The 18,418-nt window shown below is 48.3% G+C and overlaps 1 protein-coding gene across 1 annotated transcript in view; it reads left to right on the forward strand.

The window, feature by feature from the left end:
- The first annotated feature begins 1,199 nt into the window (after positions 1–1,199).
- The window catches only part of CACNG4 (calcium voltage-gated channel auxiliary subunit gamma 4), a 147,072-nt gene continuing 129,853 nt past the window's right edge, over positions 1,200–18,418 (forward strand). The window contains exon 1 of the mRNA XM_053299121.1: positions 1,200–1,512. Within this exon, the coding sequence (XP_053155096.1) occupies positions 1,284–1,512 (229 nt within the window). The 5' untranslated portion in view covers positions 1,200–1,283. The remainder of the gene's footprint in view (positions 1,513–18,418) is intronic.

Raw genomic sequence — 18,418 nt, forward strand, 5'->3', positions numbered from 1 at the left:
GGGCCTCCACACCCCCTGGGCCCCCCAAATCCTCTTTAGTCTGTCCTGGGTGGTGTGGTTTGTGCCCTCAAGAATCTACATGATAAAAAATGATGCTTAACTTGCAGGCGGGGTGGGCAGGGCTCCAAAGGCCTTTAGGTCCAGGCTCCAAAATTACCTAGATGCATCTCTGGCAGAGGATCAACAACTAAGCACACCTTCCCACTCTTTTAGAATATGTGCCTTCCAATCTGAAAGAGCAGTGCTCCCATGCATGGCACCTGGGTGCACATATGCATGGCAGAGAAGGGCAGCATAATGTGCTGTGCCTGGAGAGAACCTTTCACTTTTGGAGTCACAGCTTCCAGAGAGGTAGGCGTGTTAATCTGTTGCAACAAAACCAAGGAGTCCTGGGGCACCTTAAAGATGGACACTTATTTTAGAATAAGTATCCGTGCACTGGAACCCACTTCATCAGCTGTAAATGTAAGTTGTAAGCAGTAAGAGCTGTCTAGACACTGGCAAAAGAGGATGCCACCTGTTTCTTGGTTCCTGAGAAACGCCCCCTTTTTTCAAAGAAAATGCTCTCTCACACGCACCCATCGCTCACTCTCATTCTCTCTCTCTCCGCCAGCACGCGCACACACACACACACACACGCACGTCGAGAGAGATTTCCCTCTTCACACTGTAAGCCTGGAGGGCTGCTGTTTGGAGAGGTGCCCGCGTGGCCAGACACACTCACCCTCTCTCGCTGTCTCCCCCGGCTCGCATGTGGGGCATTTTGCCCAGTGGCTTGGTGGGAGGGGCGGAGCGTCAGCCGAGGGCTGCTGCTCCCGAGAGCCCTCCCAGACACCCCACCTCCTCTCCCTCAGAGTTCAGGCGGCGGGAAGAGGCAATTTGTGGCGTGTGCTGCCGTGCGCGTAGCATGCTGGAGAGAGCGCCCGCGGCCAGGCGAGGAGCGCCCCTTCCCAAGGCAAACTAAGTGGCAAGGTGGACTGGCTGGAGGAGTCGCTGCTCCCCCGAAGCGGAGACCTTCCCGAAGAGCACTTTTTCTTTGCCCCCCACCCCACCCTCTTTTTGCCCTAGGTGTGCTTTTCTCTCTGTCTTTTCGCCCCCTACCCTCCGCCCATGTCTTGGCTTCCTCGCTGTGATCTGCGTGGATGGAAGGAGGGAGGAGAGGGGGAGAAAGAGGAGGGGGAAGGAGGGGAAGCCGGCGCTCGGGCGCGGTGGGGGGAAGGCAGTTCTCGGCTGCGGCTGTCTCTTGCTGCCCCCTGAGCCCGTCGGGTGGAGTATGAAGCACCATGGTGTGGTGCGACCGTGGGGTCCAGATGCTGCTGACCACGGTGGGCGCCTTCGCTGCGTTCAGCCTCATGACCATCGCCATCGGGACCGACTACTGGCTCTACTCGAGCGCCAACATCTGCAACGGGACCAACGTTACCACCACGGACGACACCGCGCAGAGCCAGCCCAAGAAGGTGAAAGGGGGCCTCACCCACTCCGGGCTCTGGAGGATCTGCTGTCTCGAAGGTAGCCAGGAGGGAAGGGCGAGAGTTGTGGGGCGGGGAAGGAGGCGAAGGGCTTTCGCTGTCTCTCGGTCTCTGTGAGTGAAAGAACTGGCGGAGGGGAACAAAGAAAGACAGAAAGATTCAGAGAAAGTGGCCAACTTCCTCGGCTCCAGCGCTCGCTGAGGAACAATGAAAAGCTTCTACTGGAAACGGGAGCCGGAGGACCGTGGCTGGGCGCGCGCTTTTTTCCTGGCAAGGGTTTGTGTCGGTGGCTACATCCCCTCGCCCGCCCCGCCCAGCCACACACGCACACCCTCCCCTCCAGACGCAGCCGGCCGCAGCCGAGTTGGTACCTCTGATCTGATACTGTCTAGGAGGGAGGATGTTGTTGCCTTGGCAACCGGTGTCTCTCTGATTGCTATGGGAACCGGACATAGGGAGGTGATGCTTAGCCCAGGGTGTCTGCTTCTGTCCATCCCAGTTCTGCAGAGTCCTTACCCTTTTCCTTGGGCGCCTTGGCTCACTCACTGACTGGAAGAAAGGCAGCAGGAAGATTGGTTTTTGCGCGGGGGGGGGGCGCTGGGGGAACGGGGGCGGAGAGAGAGAGAGAAAGAGAGAGACTCGCGTTGCACTAGTTTCTGCCCTTGTGAAAACTGAAACTGTCACTTTATTTGTGAATGTATGCATGCCTGTGAATAAGAGGAAGGAGAACAATTATTGTTTCTTTCTAGACTGACATATCTGGGGCTTAACATGAAGCTTTTAAAAAAGAAACTGAGATGTTGATATGGTTTTATTCTCTGTTATGATGTTCACTGTACTTAAAGGATTGAAATCTCAGTGATGGAATAAATACATATAAAATAATAATTTTAACTTAATGCACATTTGAGGCATGTAAAATCTCAAACACTCCTCCCTTGCAAGATTCTCCAAGTTTACTTAGATAATCAAGAATGGTCAGGAGACAGTTCTAATATGGTGTGTTGAGAAAATACCATAGGGCAACCCATGCAAGCCCCACACAAGGGAAGCCAAATGCACAAGTCTGACTCTCAGGGAAAGAAATTAATCATAAAAATGGCACACCCTTCCCAATCTCAAGAAGATTCCTTCCATAGAAGTCACCAAACCCTATTAGCCCATTTTCCAACATCACCCGTTAATATGCCTCCCATGTTAGGAGAGTTAATAGGGACTGTGGTGCCAGAAATGAAAGAAGCTAAGGGGGAAACTGTTTGACTTTTTACTTCACTTTTACTCCTGGGGGTGGAGGAGGCCAGTCTTCCTTTCCACACTAATATACTTGGCATATCAGCTAATTATTGCAGCTAATTCAATAATTGCAACTTAGCACACATGGACTTTACAAACCAGGTTGTCTAGCTTGTTCTAAATGACTGTTGGCTCAGTAGGACCAACAAACCCAGCAGTAGTTCAGACTTTCATTGACTCTATAGCATTCTAGAACCAGCATACAAACTGCTCTCATTTTGTGTTTTTATAATTATCTATGGAGGTGTAGTCTGCTTTAGTACGTATTATGCAAAAGAAAGTGTCACTTGCTTCAGTGGGACTTACACCCAAGTAAGTGTGGACAGGACTGTTCTCTTAAATTTACAGGAGTCTATTATTCAGGTCACATATACCAGAATACCTCTGATTATTTGATAATGATTAGATACTGTGAACCACCTAGAACCTTGGAGTCAGGTGGTATACACATTAAATATAAATAAGTAAGTAAATAAATAAGTTTTAAAAATTGGTTTAATGTAGTGATAGGCAATCTTCCCCAGGGGTGTAGGGAGCTTGTCGGCACCCAGCAGCCAGCTAATTAAGTACCAGCTGGGAGCAGCAAGGGGCCACACCCCATGCTCGTAGTCTGCGTGCACTTGTTTGCCATCTGGGTGTGGGAGGGAGGCAAGGAGGCACCCTGGGGGATGTGATGAGGGAGCACCAGGAAGGCCCCCAAACCCTGGTGGCTCAGGGACATTTGTCCCCCTTGTCCGATGGTGGCTGCACCACTGCTTCCCCCAGCTTGCTTCAAAAAAGTTTTTTAAAAAAACACAACACAACTTTCTTTTAGAGCTCTTGAAAACAACTTGGGTCCTTCCTTTCCCAGAGCTTACCTGATGAAGGAGTATAACAGCATAGAGGACTGGTGAGGAGTGCTTCAGCAATAGCAGAAGCCTTATCTTTAAGGCCTGGATACTCTTACAGAACCTGTTGCCTTTGGAAAGCCTAGGAAATTGAATTCTCAGTGCCTCTTAGCTCAACCGAGCATCTTTTGCTACTGGGTGGCATTGGGAGCTTGGACTCCCTGAAAGCAGTGGAAACGCCACAGGAAACCCAAGCCTCTGCCACGGCTTAAGCCTCCATACCAGTCTTCCCTCCCACCACACATGCTTTGCTAGGGTAATTCTGGGAAAATGAGGGGCAGGGAACCACTCGAGGACTATCTGGATGTAGGCAGTGATGGTGCCAAAGTGAGCCATTTTGAGCTGGGTCTAAACTTTGAGAGGATTTGGCCTGGCTCATTGGTTCTTGAACTGGGGATTTTTCTTTCTGAACCCATCCCTCCCAATTCCAAATTTCAGTGCCATAACCAGTTTAAAGGATAACTGAAATGCCAGCTTGATCTAAAAAAAAAAAAAATTGTATGGAAGAGTTTCATCTGAAGGAACCAGACAGGGTTTTCAGAATTTATTTCCAGAAAATATGATTTTGTGAGATGCAGAACTAATTTCAGAAAAAAAACACATGTCCTCAATATGTCCTTGGTAGCAATTAACTCAGTTATGACTTCCTTGCTGAATCAGTAGAATTTAAATTTTTCCTTCAGTTGGAGATTTATTTTAAGTTTTTCCTTTCAGTTGGAGATTTATTTTATTTTAATTTTTTCATTTTGATCAGCAAATTTGTGGAATTACTTTTGGTGTAAAACTCTGGCTCCAATAATTTTAATTACCAATTAAATTTAATTATATTTAATTATTAACTAAAATTTAATTATTTTAAATTAATTATTAATTCGTGGAAGCAAAGTTTGTCGTCTTCCAGCCATGCTTATGAGGTACTGAGCTTCAACTGAAATCACTCAACAACAGGTAACGGATTGCAGACTATGGGTCTAGAACAGAGCTGCACAGCTCCAGCCCTCCTGCAGATGTTGGCCTACTACCACTCCCATAATCCCTGGCTATCGGCCACTGTGGCTGGGGGTTATAGAAGCTGAAGTCCAAAAACAGCTGGAGTAAAAGTTCCTGAGAAGCAGAGGCATATTCTGGCTTTTCAGGACCTGGGAGAGATCCCAGAGAGGGCATATATTGACCTGATGGAGAGGCTGCATTCAGACAGTCCTACAAACCATGTTGTGGAGGTTTGCTGATGAGCAGCAGTAAGACTTGGGCTCATGCAACCTCCCCTTTGCTTCTCTGCACATAAGGGAAGGAGATGTTTCCACCTGACATTTTAGGATCCCTGTTTAGGATCCCTGTTTGCAGGACCATTGTGGCTTGAGTAAGCCATCACTTGCTGCATTTAGACACGGTAGCAATTTATGGTTTGCTGCTAATCAGAAGCAGAAACTTGTGTCGTCCTCCCCAGCTGGCTTGTTGCCATTCATCTCAAGTGGTGAGTGGCAATGAGCTGCCCTGCTCCTCTTGCTGGTGTACTCCCACAAGCGGAAGCAGTGCTGACGCCACCCCACCTCCTCACAGGCCCTGTCCCTTGCTCACAAACCTAGGCACCACCCTTTCCCCTCATTTCCAGATTCAGCAGCTGATCACACCTCTGCTGCCAGCTGTTTGCAGGGCACATGTGAGGTGGCATGGAGCATGCCTCCAGCAGCTTCTGGCCTCCCTGTTGCCACGCCACTGCTAGGCTGACAGCAGCTCTTTCTCTCCCCCACTCTCTCTCTCTCTCTTCCCTCCAGAAAGAAACTTATCTGCAATCCTGACAGGTTTGTTGCTGGAGGAAAGAGCTGCTGCTGGCTTAGGAGCAGAGTGACCATTGAGAGGCCAGCTGCCAGTGCTGGAGGCACACTACACACTGCCATGGTCAAGTCCTGCAAACAGCCAGCGGTGGTAGTGCACTCCAGCTACTGAGGCTGGTGGCAAGGAGAAGAGAGTGGCACCTCAGCTTGTGAAGTGAGGCTGGGGCCAGGGAGGGAGTGGGGTGCAGAGGCAGCAGCAAGGCAGGTGAGGTGGGGGGGGAGTAGGGCAGGATGCCCACACTAGCCTCACATGCCACCTGAGGCCATCACCTCACCTGGCCTTATGGGGGAGCCACCCTTGCACATGGAGGAAGGAGGAAGTTGAGGAGCAAATGTATGAAGGATCATTTGAATTCAGGCAGAGTCTAATGGTGGCACAACCCATTTGTTAGACCCATTTGTTTGGGCCATGCCAACAAATATAATTCAGGGTGGGGCAATATCATTAAGAGAGACAATGGACAGGAAAGGAGTGCTGTGAATTCCTAACCTGCTTGTGCACCCCCCAGGGGCGTAACTATAATAGGGCAAGGGGAGACAGTTGTCTGGGGGCCCACTGCCTTGGGAGACTCCCCAGAGGCAAGTCAAATGACTGACTCCCCCTGCCTCACACCTGCCCAGGCTTCCTTCAGTTGTATTCATCCTCCAAAATTGATGTGAGTGTTAAGACCTGGAGCTACCAGAACAGCATGTCTTTCTCTAGTACCATTAAATGACTTGCATCATCCACAATTTGCAAAAAACTTTGAAAAATAATTTCGTATGATGTTCTATTTTGGCACATTGGCACATAGGATATGTGTGTGTGTGTGTGTGTGTGTGTGTGTGTGTGTGTGTGTGTGTATGCGCATATGCTTTTTGTTACCACTATTCAGCCTCATTTAAGATTTCTTTATTTCATGAGCTGAGCTTCAGTGGGAGGAGGGGCATTTTAAAATCTTGTCTCTGGGCCCACTCCAACCTTGCTACGCCCCTGGCACCCCCTTCCCAAAATCATCTCCCACCAGCTAACTTTTGGGCTTGCAGCATGGCTGGAAGAAAAGCAGCTGGAAGGAAAGGCTTTTTACCCTTTTCCACATGCCACTTCTCACCATGAAATCTCTCCCACCTTTCTACCTGTGCAGTGGTAACCTGGACCTGCCACTAGTTAGGCCCAGAACTTAACCTCTTACTGGACTCAGAGCAGCCTGATGACTGGCTGAGCCCTATCCCTCAAGGAGAGCTGAAGAAAATGTAAGGGGTGGCACACTGGCTTCAAGCCCCCGCGATGGTGCTCTTGAATGGCCCAGGATTGTGTTCCCAACCTTATCTGCTGGGGATCCCTTGGAGAATGAGCTGCCTTGAGTGGTGGGTGGTCCACCACAAACTCTGGGAGGTCTGAGCTGCCCCTCCTAAGTTTGAAGGCAACTCACCTTCAAAGAGGTTTCTGGGGAGTTCCATCACAAATTTCAGCTCCATTGGATTTGGGTTCGCTGAAACCTCTTGGTCAGCTAGACCTTGCTTGGGGAGAGGATCTGAGGAGTCACAACAAAGTTTGTCTCTCAGATTTCAGGCTCTGTGTTCATACATATTTATGCTCATATGTATGTTCAAGGTATTAAAACTCTTTGAATAGCTGATATTGAATTATTTATTTCAATATGATCTTTTCAGCTAAAGAGAGATCAATGAACAAATTATGTTTGGAAATTTGATCACAGATATTTACTTCTCAAGAACTGTTGCATGCCATCTTGTACGTACACTGTTTTGAAGTGTACTCTTCCTTCATGGAGGAGAGGTCTATCACTAGTCGGACAGCTATAGGCCACCTCCAGCCTCAAAGGCAGGATGCCTCTGAGTACCAGTTGCAGGGGATTAATGGCAGGAGAGAGGGCATGTCCTCAACTCCTGCCTGTGGCTTCCAGCAGCATCTGGTGGGCCACTGTGTGAAACAGGATGCTGGACTGGATGGGCCTTGGGCCTGATCCAGCAGGGCTGTTCTTATGTTCTTACGTTGTTGAATCACTTTTGTACATCATCTTGTATCATTTTGTTTCAGCTAGTGGATACATATGAAATCACCAGCAAAAGTTCAATGTTTGTTCAGCTAAAAACATCTTGATTTTTCAGTGTTAGTGAAATATGCTTAAAAATGCAAATCTTTCAGAAGTGTCTCATATGGATTTCAGATTTGGTAGACCCTAGATGATTTTTTTTAAAAAAATTGTAGATTTGAAAGTTGCTTTCTGCAATTCAGTTCTCATTCTTTTTATGGGCCTGACAATTTTTCAGCCGAGTCTTAACCATGCTTACTCAGAAGTAGGTCCCATTAATTTCAACACATGCTTGGGATTGCTGTCAAGTGCTTGTTAACATCTATAGATACATCTAAAAGATAAAAGTATTGTTAAAGGCTGAAAGTCCCTCAAACTGCATGTTAAATTGATATTGACCTGAATAACAGCGGGAATGTGAGTTCATTTCAGGTCAGCTGACGTATTCTGTTTAAGTGCTGCTGCTTCTTCTCATCTATAAAATATTGGTTTGGAAACTTGCATAAAACAAAACAAAGATTCCAAATGTTTTAGCAAGATATTACATAATGACTTTAAGAGATTGTTTCTCTCCCTTCTAGCATCCAACATTATTATTTTTACTTAGATGTTTAAATATTAAAACGTATAATAATGGTCACATTTACTTTGTCTTGGGTTGAACTGCTTTACATAAAATGGTGCAGCTCTAATTATTGTTAAAAGACTTCAAACACAACTTCTGCGGCATCTGAGTGGTCTGCTTCCAGCATATTTGATGCCTAGCGTTTTTTCTTCTTCTTTCAACCTGGAACTGGAAAGGAGAAGGGGCCTTTTCATTGTAATTTTTAAATTGTTAATTCAACAGCACCTCTTATCTTCTTAACCAAGTGCTGCTGCCAGGGTGCAGATCTCCCTCTAAGCATTTGAGGAGTTCCCCTCATTTTATTGAACACTCCCCTGCAAAATCTAAAAGCCCATATCTTCCACTATAAGTGGGATTTTCTCCCACCCACCCTGGCCAAAAGAAAAGAAAAGAAAAGTGAGGAGTTGCTCCTCAAGCTTTTCCTCTGTCTGCACCCTTGGCTACTGCCATTTATTCAGTAAACTTGGCTTACTGTTTAATGAGTGAACTACAGTGATGAGAAATGTGTTTCCGAAATGAAGACCAGTTCATTCAAAACTAGCAACCAGTTTTGAGCCAAATGCAGTTAGCTTCCTTTGGGGACTCTGCGGTCCTCCTGATAAGTGGTTATGGAGTCTAAGGCTGCTGCCCATATATTTTTTCATAATTACCATACTCCATTAATGGAAGCCTGGTTAAGATAATGAGGCCATGCTCACAGGTGGTGGGGGAGGCAGGGTGGAACCAACCCACCCCACCACACACCCTACCCCAACTGTTGCTGTAGTCCTCTTCAGCACACTGCCATGCACCCACATGATCCACACTGCTCCAGAGTGCACGGACCTTTGGAGGCCAGGATTCATTGTCCCGGACCCCAGGAACAAGCATGGTGTATTGCGGGATTCCCACAGGAGTCAGGCACTCTAGGCGGCCAACCTTCATGCAGCCCGAGCATACACACAACCCCGTACCTGGGATAAAGGGTGCGCTTGCTCCATTTAAGCCAGGTAAAAGCCCAGATACAACATTCAGGTTGTAGGGGAGGCAGCGCTGGGATTGGGATTGATCCTGGCGCTGCACATGAGCAGCCATACCAAGGTAGGGCTGGTTGGGCTGCTCGTGTGCATAGTTGAATGAAGTTTAGAAGACAACTTTGAAAAACAAATGTGCACTTGGGATTCTTCCCTAACTTTTGTTAAGAGCAGACACTTATAGTTTTGTTATTGATATCTGGTATTGTGAGAGCTGAATGGGAATTTTTGTTTGCTAATCTCACTGCCCCTAAGTGTGATAAGTACTTCATCTGGCTGTGGCTCATTATCTATTATATCAAATCCTGTATATCATTTCTTCACTTCATTCTGCTGGTGTTACTCGTTTATATGGTTGGAGTTCTTCAGGGCCAGAGGGTTCACTGTGAGGGTTGTCCTTCCTGCTACCCCCCCCTCTAATTTTCCAGAAAAATTCTCTTCAAAAAGTAGCCTTGGAGCTAAGCAGCCGATGTTTTCTGCATTGCTCAGCTCTGGGACTTGTTTTAAAGGAGTTCATCCTTGAAAAGAGGGGTCCCATGGGGTCAGAATCCCATAAGGGTTGCCTTTCATCCCCTCTTCTGTTCCCCAAGGTGTAGCCCTTAAAAAGCCCTCATTTACCCCCAATTTTATTATTTATTATTCATTTATTTATTCAATTTGTATACCGCCCTTCCAAAAATGGCTCAGGGAGGTTTACAATTAAAAACAAAACAATTAAAATCAATTGTTAAAAACAGAGGCTATAAAACATCTTAAAATAATTAACAGTTAAAACATTTAAAACAGTTTAAAAACCCTGGAAAACCAGGTTACAGCAAGTTAAAAACATTTAAAATGATTTAAAAATCCTGGAAGGCCAGGCTCTCCTGAAGGCCAATAAAGAATTCAAATTACAGATTCCTGCAGAGAGTGCATTCCACAGCCCAGGAGCTGCTACAGAGAAGGCCTGCCTCTGAAGCGCCACGAGACGGACCAGTGGAACTGGAGATGGACCTCCTCAGATGACCTTAATGTGCGGTGGGGATCATGTAGAAGAAGGCACTCTCTAAGATAACTCGGACCTAAGCAGGGCTTTAAAGGTACAAACTAGCACTTTGTATTTTGCCTGGAAACATATCGGCAGCCAGTGTAGCTGTTTCGAAACAGGCATAATATGGTCCCTCCGGGTTGCCCTAGAGACCAGTCTGGCTGCCACATTTTGAACTAACTGAAGTTTCCAAACTATATACAAAGGCAGCCCCACATAGAGCACATTGCAATAGTCAAGCCTGGAGGTTACCAGCGGATGCACCACTGTTTTGAGGTCATCCTCCTCAAGGAATGGACACGGCTGTCAAATCAGCTGAAGCTGATAGAAAGTACTCCTGGCCATAGCCTCCACCTGAGATACCAGGGTGAGGCCTGGGTCCAGGAGTACTCCCAAGCTGCGTACCTGCTCCTTCAGGGGGAGTGTAACCCCATCCAGCACAGGAAGATCTAACTTATTCCTCAGATTCTGAGCCCCTTCATTGAGCACCTCCGTCTTGCTTGGATTCAGTTTCAGTTTGTTATCCCTCATCCAGCCTATTACTGCCTGTAGGTAAGGGTGTGCACGGAACCGCGGAGCTGCGGTCCGGCACTGGGGTGGGGGGTTCCAAAAGAGTACAGGGGGGGCTTTACTTACCCCCTCAAGAATGGCGCCGTATTTCATTGAGTAAGCGGGCGGCATACCTCCCTGCCGCCCGCTTCATTCCCCCTCCTCTCGGCGCGGCTAATCCTCCTCCTTTTGAATACTCAATCGGGTGGCAGGGTATCTCCCAGTCCCTGCCGCCCGGCTCTTCAATTCCCCCGGCTCGGCAGGCGGCTGCCCCCCGCAGCCCCAAGACCCATGCCGCCCCTTCCCTTCCCATACTCAAGCGGTCGGCAGGAGAACTCCCCTGCCAACCCCATCCCCTTCGCCAGCTGGGCTGCAAATGGCTTCTAGGAAGCCTTTTGCGTGCCAGCGCAAAAGGCTTCCTAGAAGCCATTTGCAGTCCAGCTGGTGAAGCGAGCGGACGGCAGGGAGTTCTCCCGCTGCCCGCTCTCTAAAGTAAAACTTAAAACTTTAGAGAGCGGGCAGTGGGAGAACTCCCTGCCGTCCGCTCGCTTCGCCGGCTGGGCTGCAAATGGCTTCTAGGAAGCCTTTTGCGCAGGCGCGCAAAAGGCTTCCTAGAAGCCATTTGAAGCCCAGCCAGCGAAGGGGACAGGGTCGGCAGGGGAGTTCTCCTGCCGACCGCTTATGGGAAGGGAAGGGGCAGCAGGGGTCTTGGGGCTGCGGGGGGCGGCCGCCAGCCGAGCTGGGGGAATTGAAGAGCCGGGCGGCAGGGAATGGGAGATACCCTGCCACCCGATTGAGTATTCAAAAGGAGGAGGATTAGCCGCGCCGAGAGGAGGGGGAATGAAGCAGGCGGCAGGGAGGTATGCCGCCCGCTTACTCAATGAAATACGGCTCCATTCTTGAGGGGGTAAGTAAAGCCCCCCCCCCGTACTCTTTTGGAACCCCCCACCCGAACCAAAACCACCCCGTGTCTGGACCGGTCTGGAGGCCTTTAGAATGGCCTCTGAACCGGTCCGTGCACATCCCTACCTGTAGGCAGGCATTTAGGGAGTAAATGCCATTTCCTGATGATGATGATGATGATGATGATGATGATGATGATGATGATGATAAGGAGAAATTGATTTGAGTGTCAGCAGCATACTGATAACACCTAGCACCAAATCTCATGATGACCTCACCAGCGGTTTCATGTAGATGTTAAAAAGCATTGGTGACAGAATGAGGGACTCCATATAATTGCTCCTGTTTTGAAGAGCAACCATCACCAAGCTCCACCATCTCGAATCTGAGAGATAGGAGTGGAACCACTGCAAAGCAATGCCTCCTATCCCCAACTCCCCCAGGCAATCCAGAAGGACACCATGGTCGATGGTATTGAGTGCTGCCGAGAGATCCAAAAGAACCAACAGAGTCACACTCCTTCTGTCGATTCGCTGGTAGAGGTCATCTATCAGGCCAACCAAGGCTGACTCAGCCTCATAGGCAGCTCTAGAGCCAGTTTGAAATGGGTCTAGATAATCAGTTTCCTTCAAAACCGCCTGGAGCTGGTTGGCCACCACCCTCTTAATCACCTTGCCCAACCAAGGGATATTGGAGATTGGCCTATAATTATCCATTGCTAAGGGGTCCAGGGAAGGCTTCTTAAGAAGCTGTCTAACCATTGCCTCCTTCAGACAAGGAGGTACCCTATCCTTCCTCAGCGATGCATTTATGATGTTAACCAGGCCACCTCCAACAATCTCCCTGCTAGATAGAAGCTGCCAAGTCTGGCAAGGATCCAGAGAACAAGTGGTAGGCCGCAGCTCCCCCAAGCTCCCCTCAAGAATGGCGCCGTATTTCATTGAGTAAGCGGGCGGCATACCTCCCTGCCGCCCGCTTCATTCCCCCTCCTCTCGGCGCGGCTAATCCTCCTCCTTTTGAATACTCAATCGGGTGGCAGGGTATCTCCCAGTCCCTGCCGCCCGGCTCTTCAATTCCCCCGGCTCGGCAGGCGGCTGCCCCCCGCAGCCCCAAGACCCATGCCGCCCCTTCCCTTCCCATACTCAAGCGGTCGGCAGGAGAACTCCCCTGCCAACCCCATCCCCTTCGCCAGCTGGGCTGCAAATGGCTTCTAGGAAGCCTTTTGCGTGCCAGCGCAAAAGGCTTCCTAGAAGCCATTTGCAGTCCGGCTGGTGAAGCGAGCGGACGGCAGGGAGTTCTCCCGCTGCCCGCTCTCTAAAGTAAAACTTAAAACTTTAGAGAGCGGGCAGTGGGAGAACTCCCTGCCGTCCGCTCGCTTCACCGGCTGGGCTGCAAATGGCTCCACATCCTCAGGAGTCACAGATTGAAACTGATCCAACCTAATACTGCAAGAGGGATTGCTGGACACCTCCTTCATAGACCCAGCAGAAATAGTGGCGTCCAAGTCAGCCCAAATACAGGAGATTATGACCACAAAGAATCCATTAAAAGTGTCACAGCAGAAAGTTTCCAGGGACTGATTTAAAGCAGAAGGAGGAGAAATTAAACTCCTCACAACCTGGGATAGCTCTGCTAAATGTGAACCCGCAGACGCAATGCGCACAGACCAAAATTCCTTTTTTGCTGTACACACGGCTACTGCATAAACCTTCAAATAGGTTCTATGCTGCATCCTGTCAAATTTTAGCTGAGTTGTTCTCCACTTGCATTCCAGTCTCCTACCCAGCCGCTTCAGCCCTCGCAGCCCCTCATTATACCTAGGAGCCATTTTTTAAGCAAGTCAGGAGTGATGCTTAGGAATAATCATGTCTACTGCGCTGGTGAGTTCCCTATTCCAGCTTCCCACCAGGACATCAACAGAATCACTGGCCGCACCAACTTCAGAACCCCACTTTGGAAACCTGCTTGGTCCAGCAGCCTTTTTGGGTGGACCATCCTAATAGGTGCATCACCCCTGCAGGGGAGGATTGTGAAACCAACCTTAATCAGGTAGTAGTCCGTCCATGACAATGGGGAAACCACCGGATACCCCACCCACAGAACACCCACCGATCCAAACAAAAGACCAAATTGAGTGTGTGGCCAGCAACATGAACTGGTTCAGAAACTAATTGGGATATGCCCATAGTTGTCATGGCCGCTATGAACTCCTGAGCTGCACCAGACAAGTCAGCCCCAAAGTGGATGTTGAAGTCCCCCAGCACCAAAAGCCTGGGAGACTCCAACACCAACTCTGCGACCAGCTCCGTCAGCTCAGTTAGGGAGTCAGTTGAGTAGCGGGGTGATTGGTACACCAACAGAATCCTCAATCTATCCTTAGTTCCCAGCCTCAAAAATACACACTCAATATAAGTCAACTGTCTCACAGGGGCCCTGGTAAGGGGGATGGTATTCTTATGGACCACAGCCACTCCACCTGCCACCCCATCCACTTTCCCTAGCCTGCTCGACAATAGAGTAACCTGGTGGGAGAAGCTGGGCCCACACTGGACCACTTGCATCCCCAAACCAGGTCTCAGTTATACATGCAAGGTCAGCACCCTCATCCATGATCAAATCATGGACAATTTTGGTCTTATTCTGAACTGACCTGGAATTCCAGAGGAGCGAGGCCAGACTCTCTGGGAATTTTGACCTGCAGAATTCCGTTACATTAAATACAGAGCAAGGGAACTGACAATTATCCTCTGCTCTCATTTTAATCTTGTTGAAGAAGAAATCAGGGGCTTCTAAAATATGCTTCTTCATGAAGGTGGGCTTCGATGGGCTCCTGAAACTTGTCTTCAAGCCTGCTTCAGAAGAATTTCACTGGCATTTCTAAATGAAGCAGTATCACCCAGGATGTGGTCCTGGATGAGCAAGCTGACTTGTCCTGTGTCATTGAGACCTGATGGGCAAACAAAGGGGAATTGAGCTTTCTCAGCTCTGTCTGCCAGATTTCTCAGGGTAGCAAAAACCTAGACTAATGGGCCAAGGAAGAGAGTTTTTTGTAGTTTATAGGAGTGCTTCCAGGGCCACCTGAGGCCTGTGTGGCCCTGACCATGCCCCCAGATGCTGATGTCAAGCAATAGGGAGGACTTGATGCACATGTCAGAGGGCAGGACCAATGCCACCTCCCCATGCACTCTCTCCACCCTTCCCAGCCACTATGGAGATATGTTTCAAGCTGCAGGTTGGGCAGTAAGGGAGAAAGGAGCTCCATTCTCCCTCACTGTCCAACTTGCAGCTTGAAAGACATCCCTGATATAATTGGGAAGGGTGGAGACACTGGCCCACCCCCTGGCACACATGCCGCCCGATCCTCCCCATTGCTGCAGGGATGGATTTTAAACTTCAGGACAGGCAGGCAGGGAGGAAGAACTCCTTTAAACCTGTAGTTTAAAATCCATCCTGGAATCAGTGGGGGTGGGTGGCAAGGTGGCAAGAAGTGGCAGGCAGGTGATGCAGCACCCTGACCGTGGTGGGCAAGGTAGGATGCCCTGTACTCACCACCCCTTGGCACACCTATGCCTGAGGCAATCACTTCACCTTACCTCACCTCAAGGACAAGGCACCCCTGGGTGCTGCAACATAGCATGTACAGCATAGATGTATTGAGGGCCCTGTCTGGTCATGTTCCACTGGGTAAATTTCACTTCTTGTAGCCTGAAGATATGGAAAAGATCCTTGGTGGGATGTGGTCTTCTCCTTGTCTGCTCAACATCAACCCTATAAGCCCTTCATGGCTTATAAGGGGATTGGCCAGCTGGAACCAGATGGTCATCAAAGCCTCCCTGTGAGATATGGCTATCTCAGCCATCTTGAATAAGGAGATTGTGCAACCACTACTAAAGAAATCCTCCTTGGACCCCAAAGATTTCAACAACTATAGGAAGGGCTCAGGAAATCCACTAATTAACTAGTCTTGAAGAGTGAAACATGATGCCTGACAAGTGAAAAACGTCCTGGCAAGTAATGTACCAATATAACTTGAGGAACCATCTGATGAGTAAAATATTTTGTCTGGCTGGTGAACTGAGCCAACATTTCTTGAGCCCTAATTATAGGCTGGTAACAAATATCCCTTTCTTGGGCTACATATTTTAGTGTGTGGTTGCCATGCAGCTGCAGCTGCTCTCAGATGAAACTAATTATCTGGAGCCATTTCAGTTTAGGTTTCAGCACAGAACAACAACAAATATTAATATACCGCTTTTCAACAAAAGTTTCCAAAGCAGTTTACATAGAGAAATAATAAATACATAAGATGGCTCCCTATCCCCAAAGGGCTCACAATCTAAAAAGAAACATAAGACAGACACCAGCAACAGTCACTGGAAGTACAGTGCTGGGGGTGGATGGGGCCAGTTACTCTCCCCCCGTTAAATAAAGAGAATCACCACATTAAAAAGGTGCCTCTTTGCCCTGTTAGCAGGATTCTGCCTTGGATGCCCTTGTGAAGGAGTACTGTTCTGCTAATTCTCCTGGACCCATCAGTAACTTTCAGTACCATTGACCATGGTATTGTTCTGTAGGCTGTCTGAGTTAGTTGTAAAAGGCTCTGGATTACAGTGGTTGCACTCCAACTTGGATGGTTGATTCCAGTGTTGAGAGGCTACTGCTTAGCTCTAAAGCATTTATTTGATGGGGTCCTGTAGGCTTCCGTCACATGCTTTTTAACATCTACATGAAATTGCTGAGTGAGATCACCTCATCTGGAGATCAGGAGAGAGGCGCCATCAGTACTCTGGTGACACCCAGCTCTTTCTTTTCATCTGATAGCAAGTGGGATGGTGGTGGTACTGAATCTGGGGTCAGTAATGGACTGGATGAGTATTAATACAATGAAATTCAATCCAGATAAGAGAAAAGTTCTGTTGGTGGTTCACCTGATTGTGGAGGTGGTATTCAACCTATTATTGATGGAACTGCACTTCCCCTAAAGAGTCGTGTTTGTAGTTTGAGATATTGATAGATCCAACACTGTCATGGCAGGTGCAAGTGACATTCATGGCATGCGGCACCTTTCATCCCATAGGACACACCACCTTTTGACCCCTTCCTCAACAGAGATACACTGGCCACAGTGTATGCATGCTCTGGTAACCTCCAGACTGCATAGTATTCTTCTGCAATGCAGTGTACATGGGGCTGCCACTGAAGACTTCTTGGAAAATTCATCTGCTACAAAATATAGCTATTGTGTTACTTACTGGGACCAGCTATCTTGCCGGGGTTTGAGCAACTACTCTGACTGTAAGTCCATTTCTAGGCTCATTTCAAGTGCTAGCCATTACATATAAAGCCATAAACAGTCTGGAATCTGGCGAGCAGCAAGATAGCCTTCTGCAGCATGAACCTGCTCAAACTCTTTGCTTATCATCAGAGACTGTCTGAAATTAGGCAAGCAATTACTGAGGCTTTCTCAGTCACCCAGTGTCCTCCCTGGGGAATCTTGACTAGCACCAAGTTTGTTGTCTTTTCAGCTCAGAGTGAAGACTTTATTTGCCCAGGTGTTTTATAAGTGCTCAGTTGTGCTTTTATGTGCTAGATTTTATAGATTTGCTGGGTTTTGGGTGCTCCTTCTGTAACTTGTATTGAATTTATATGGTTTTTATTGTATTTCACTAAAATTATATTGAACAGCTTTTAGTGACGCCATTCTTGTCTTGAAAATTAATTAAAATGTAACCCTGACTGGGTGTAGCCCTCTGTGTGTGACTCACTGGCTTTTGGATGGGGTGGGGGGACTCTGCACACAGGAGTGCTTTCTATTACTTTTGGCCCTTGTGGGTTGCCATGGGGAACTGTCTGCGAGGGAGAGAATTCTGAGGGAGAGTCTTTGTGAGGGAAAGGAGAACTTGAGGAGAACTGAAATGAAGAAGGAGAATTTGGGAAAAGAAGAGGAAGGGCAAAGGCTGAACCTTTGGAAAGGGGAAGAGAGGAGCAGCTTTCTCGCCAGCATCACTCACTCAGCCACCAGGAGTCAAGGAGGAAACTGGGGTCTAAGGACTCCAGAAAAGCTTGAAGAGCAGCTGTTTCAGCCATCCGGAGTGGACTGCAAAAATCTGTGAGGCTCCTGTGGTCTGTTTTGTTTTACTGGCTTCTATTTTTCTGAACCGGGGACTGGGGTTGTTGCTTTGTTTGTTTGTTTAATTAATAAATACATTTTTATACTGCCCAAAACGCCAAGTTCTCTGGGCGGCACAAAACAATCTTTATATATAATTCTCCTGGGTGTGCCTTGGAGTGTGTGTCCCAGCGCCCAGCTGATTGGCTGGGTGGCAGACGCACCTGATTGGCTGAGGTGCACCCAGGAGGATTGGTTGCCATGGCGGCAATGGGCCCAGCTGCAGAGGCAAGGCCCAGGAGGGGGGAAAGAAAGTGGGGGCAGAAGTGGCAGTGGGGAGGAAAGGCAGCTGGGCCCGGAAGCGGAGACTGGGGTAGAAGTGGGTGGGGGGAGAGGTAACTGCCAGCCCCAAAGAGCGCACAGATGCTCTGTGCGGGGTCAGCTACTTTAAATATATTTAAATATATGTGTGTATTATATGTGTAAAATGTGTATCGGTTTAAGTTGATTATGTTTAATCCTTGTAATTATGTTTGCCTCTAAATTATTTTCAGTATTGGGCTTTGGAGTGTTAACTCTGGGAGCCATAGCAGATGGTTACAAAATCGATCCACTCAGGATGGGTGAAACAATCGCTCCTCAAGCTTTTCTGCAGTTCTTAGGCCCCAG

The sequence above is a fragment of the Hemicordylus capensis genome, chromosome 2, assembly GCF_027244095.1.
Source record: "Hemicordylus capensis ecotype Gifberg chromosome 2, rHemCap1.1.pri, whole genome shotgun sequence".
Lineage (NCBI taxonomy): Eukaryota > Metazoa > Chordata > Lepidosauria > Squamata > Cordylidae > Hemicordylus > Hemicordylus capensis.